The sequence below is a fragment of the Manis javanica genome, chromosome 12 (genome assembly GCF_040802235.1).
Source record: "Manis javanica isolate MJ-LG chromosome 12, MJ_LKY, whole genome shotgun sequence".
NCBI lineage: Eukaryota > Metazoa > Chordata > Mammalia > Pholidota > Manidae > Manis > Manis javanica.
Window position 1 is genome coordinate 1237454 of NC_133167.1, and position 4798 is coordinate 1242251.

General features: G+C 39.6%; 1 protein-coding gene across 1 annotated transcript; it reads right to left on the reverse strand.

Moving 5' to 3' along the window:
• Positions 1-279: 279 nt before the first annotated feature.
• LOC140844724 (olfactory receptor 9S13-like) lies at positions 280-1170 on the reverse strand. Its single transcript, XM_073217754.1, has one exon. It carries the CDS (start codon positions 1168-1170, stop codon positions 280-282), a length of 891 nt encoding a protein of 296 aa, XP_073073855.1.
• Positions 1171-4798: the final 3628 nt, after the last annotated feature.

Below are 4798 nucleotides of genomic sequence, written 5' to 3' on the forward strand. Positions count from 1 at the left end.
AGATTTTATTATTTACCTCCATTGGATTGTGAGTTTTCAGAGAACAAGAACATTATCATATGTACCATTCTCAAGCATTAAGAAAAAGCCTGGTATATAGAGTGTTTTAAGTAAATGTTGATGGAAGGAAGGAAGAAATTAACTTGCTGAGTCCCATCCACAACCAAAAATTTCTTCTTCTGCCGAGTCCTCGGGACACTCTGTTTCTCTGGCCACCCACCTTCATGCGGCTGTGAGTTTCTGGCTCAGCCTCCGCAGGGCCTCCTGCACGTTCTTATTTCACAGACTGTAGATGAGGGGGTTGAGCATCGGGATGACCAGGGTGTAGAAGACAGACACCACCTTGCCCTGCCTCATGGACTCCACAGCTCCCGGCTGGGCATACATGACAAAGACGGTCCCATAAAAGAGGGACACGGCCGTCATGTGGGAGCCGCAGGTGGAGAAGACCTTGTGTCTCCCGGCTGCCGAGCGCATCCTCAGGATGGTCACTGTGATGTAGCCGTAGGAGATGAGGACCACGAGTGTGGTGCCCACGATGATGAGCCCACAGATGCCAAACAAGAGGAGCTCGTTGAGGGCTGTGTTGGTGCAGGCGAGCTGCAGCAGGGGGGGCACGTCGCAGAAGAAGTGGTCGATGTGGTTGGCGCATAACCGGAGGCGGAAGGTGGAGCTGGTCTGCACGATGGCGTTGAGGCAGCCCCCACAGTAGGTGCCCAGCACCAGGAGGGTGCAGGCCGAGGGGCACATGGTGACGGGGTAGAGCAGGGGGCTGCAGATGGCCATGAAGCGGTCATAGGCCATCACTGCCAAGAGGAGAGTCTCTGTAGTAGCAAACAGGGAGAGGAAGAAGAACTGGGCGGCACAGCCCTCAAAGGTGATGGCCTTGGACGGGGAGAGGAAGTTGGCCAGGGCGTTGGGGGCGGTGACAGATGAGTAGCACAGGTCCAGGAAGGAGAGGCTCTTGAGGAAGAAGTACATTGGGGAGTGCAGTCGGGCGTCCAGGCTGATGAGCACGATCATGCTGAGGTTCCCCAGCACGGCCACCACGTACAGCGCCAGGAACACAGCAAAGAGCAGGGCCTGGGTCTCCCGGCCACCCTCAAACCCCTCCAGCACAAACTCCTGCAGGGGCACCACTGAGAGGCTTCCATTTCTGTGGGGTGGCATGGCATTCAGGCCTCAGACCAAGAGAATTATACCATCAGTAACAGTAGACAAGGTAAATCAAACTAAACTTCTTGCTGAAGATTATTAGGAAAGATGAAAAGTAATAACAAAAAAACCTGATTAAATGTATGGGAGTTAATGATTTAGTAATGAATTAGTAAACAAAGTTCACGATAAACACAGAAGGTCAGGGACTCCATTATTGAGGCTCTTTTCCCTTGAGAAATATGCAATTTTGAAGAAGTCTGAGGGCATAAGTGGCTAAGCAGTGAGTTTTTACCTGTCTTGTGGAGCTAAAAGTGACAGTATTTGGTTACTAGGACCACCAAGGATACACCCAAAGGAGTAGGTTTAAATAAGTAGTAGGTATGCAGCTCAGCTTCTGACCATTTCAATAACTGAAACTGTATTAAAGTGAAATCTGAGTGCTGGTGACCTTGATATTTTACAAAAGCAAACATCTCTTCAAAAGGAAGACACATTAGCCTAGACCTCAAGTTTTTCCTGTAAAAATTGTGCATAATTAGTGACAGAAACACAACTTAAACATTGAGGAGTTAAGGCAATATGAATTAAAACAACAGGAACAATAGATAGTAGAAAAGTCCACAGAGGTTTCAGACTGAAAGACAAGAGCTATAAAATAACTAAACTATTATGTTTAGTGGATAAAAAATAAGATTGAGATTTCAGCAGAGATGTGGAAATTATGAAAAGAATTATATGTAACCTCTTAAATAGTACAGTCATATATAACTTTAAAAAGTATAAAATTAGGAACTCAGTAGATGAGTTTTATAGCAGATTAGAGGTAGCTAAAGAGAAAATTTGTGAGCTAGACTACCAGTCAGTAGAAAATATTCACAATGAAGCATGAAGAGACAAAAGGATGGAAAAATCTGAAATAAAGGTAAGAGACAGTATAGTTGAAAGATTTAACACATACATAGCATGAGTTTAAGAGATAAATAGGATGAATCAGAATTTGAAGAGATAATGGCCAAATATTTTCATAAGTGAATTAAAGATATTAATCTACAGATCCATGAACCCTACAAAATCAAAGCAGGCATAGTGCAAAGACCGCACATCATGGTAAAGATATTTCAAAATAAAAGAGAGGAAAGAAACTTAAACATAGCCTGAACAAAAGACATAGTCCCTTCAAAGGATCAACTGCAGAAGTAAGACTGCCAACTGGCTTCTTATCAGATTAAAAATGGAAGCCAGAATAAATGAAATTATATTTTCCTTTGCTCAAAGAAAATAATTGTCAACTAGAATTCTATACCTACCCAAAATATCCTTTAACACTGAAAGTGAATTCAACAATGAGTTGGAGACTTCAATACCCCACTTTCAATAATGGATAGAACAGCTACACTAAATATCAGCAAGAAAATAATAGATTTGGACAACATGATAAATCAATTAGACCTAATGGATGTATGAAAGGACTCCGTCCAACCACAACAGGACATATTCTTCTCAAGGGCACATGGAACATTATCTAGCATATGTTAGTTCACAAAGCAAGTCTCAGTAAATTAAAAAAGATTAAAGTCATGCTAACTATGCTTTCCAAAAAAATGGAATGAAATTATAAATCAATAACAAGGAAATTTGGAAAATTTACAAATATGTGGAAGTTAAATAACACATTCATAAATAACCAATGGGTAAAAGAAGAAATCCCAATGGAAATTTTAAAGTACTTTGAAATTAATGAAAATGGGAATACAACATACCAAAACAGATAGAAGATGCAATGAAAGAAAGACTCAGAGAGAAATTTATAGTAATAAAAACCAACATTAAAAAAATTCAAGTCAATAATTTAACATTCTATCTTAGGAAACCAGCAAAAGAAAACAAAACTAAGCTCAAAGCAAGTAGAAGGAGGGAAATAGTAAAGATAAGAGCAGACATAAATGAATTACAGAAGAATAAAATAATAGAAAAATATCAGTGAGACCAAATGTTGGTTCTTTGAAAAGTTTAACTAGTTTGACAAACCTTTAGCTAGACTGACAAAAAAGTCCGAAGATTTACATTACTAAAATCAGGAATGAAAGCAGAGAATAACTTCTGACTTTACAGAAATAAAGAGTATATACATTATATCTTTAAAAAAATATTTGTATTGAATTAAAAGAGTATATTAGAACAACTATATGCCAACCTAGATGAAATGAATAAATTCCCAGAAACACACACAAACTATTAAAACTGACTCAAGAACAAATAGAAAATCTGAGCATACCTATGACAAAAACATTGAGTCAGTAATCAAAAACCTCTAACGAAGAAAATCTCAAAACCAAATGGCTTCACAGGTGAATTCTATCAAAGATTTGAAGAGTTAACCCCAGTACTTCTCAAGTTCTTCAAAAAACGGAAGAGAAAACACTGGTAATTCAATCTAGAAGACCTGTATTATCCTGATACTAAAGTCACAAAAATATGCCATAAGAAAATAAGGCTACAAATCAATATCTCTTATGAATATAGATACAAAAATCCTCAACAAAAAACTAGTAAGTCAAATCCAATAGAACCTAAAGGGATTATACAGCATACCAAACGGGAGTTAGACCAGGAATTCAAGGTTGGTTCAATATAGAAAAATCAATCAATATAATACACCATTCAAATGGAATGAAGGTAAAAAAATACACGATTATCTCAATAAATGCAGAAAAACTACAAGACATTGCTGAAAGAAAGAAGACCTACATAAATGTAAAGCTATCTCATGTTCATGTACTAGAAGAATTAACAATGTTGAGATGGCAATACTCCCCAAATTGGTGTACATAGTGCAATTTTATCAAAATTTCACTGGTCTTTTTTTTTTTTTTTGCAGAAATTGACCCTAAGTAATGAAGACAATCTTTAAAAAGAAGGTACAAGTAGGAGGAATCACAGTCTGATTTCAAAACTGACCAAACACCAAAACAGTGTTGAGCTTTCAAAAGGACAGATGTATAGACCAATGCAATGGAATTATGAATCCAGAAATAAACTCATTTTCAACAAGATTCAAAGGCCATTTAAGGGGAAAGAAGTCTTGTCAACAAATGGTGTTGGGCCAACTGGCAAAAGAATGAATTAGGAACTCTATTTCACACCATATTCAAAAATTAACTCAAAATGGACAAAGACCTAAATGTTAAGAGGTAAAACTACAAAACTATAAAACTAGGAAGAAACATTGGTATAAAGTATTGTGACCTGAGATTAGTCACCAGTTTCTTAAATATGCCACCAAAAGCACAAGCAAATACTATTAAACCCGAACATGACCTGAAGACTGCAGAACAGACCATCTACACTTGAGGAAGAAGAGAAGACCACACAGAAAAGGGTAAAGTGGAAAAGCTAAGATTGAGTGGGACCCAAGCCCCCCCCGCCAGCGTATAAGCGGGAGAAAGAGGAACAGAGCCTGGAGCGGGTAGGGGCCCAGGAGCGCTGCACACCTGGCCCTGGAGAGCTGCTCTGGGAGCACGCGCCCACCTTACACTGGTTCTGGTGATTACTGGGGCTGGACCCCAGGGGCAGGGGGAGCACTCTGGGAGACTGAGACCCCAGCCAGTGCGGAGGACAGGCACGCTCTGCTGGTCCTGAG

What these genes read in the sequence shown, in the direction of transcription:
- LOC140844724 (XM_073217754.1), bottom strand. Translation starts at nt 1,170, where the DNA reads ATGCCACCCCACAGAAATGGAAGCCTCTCAGTGGTGCCCCTGCAGGAG.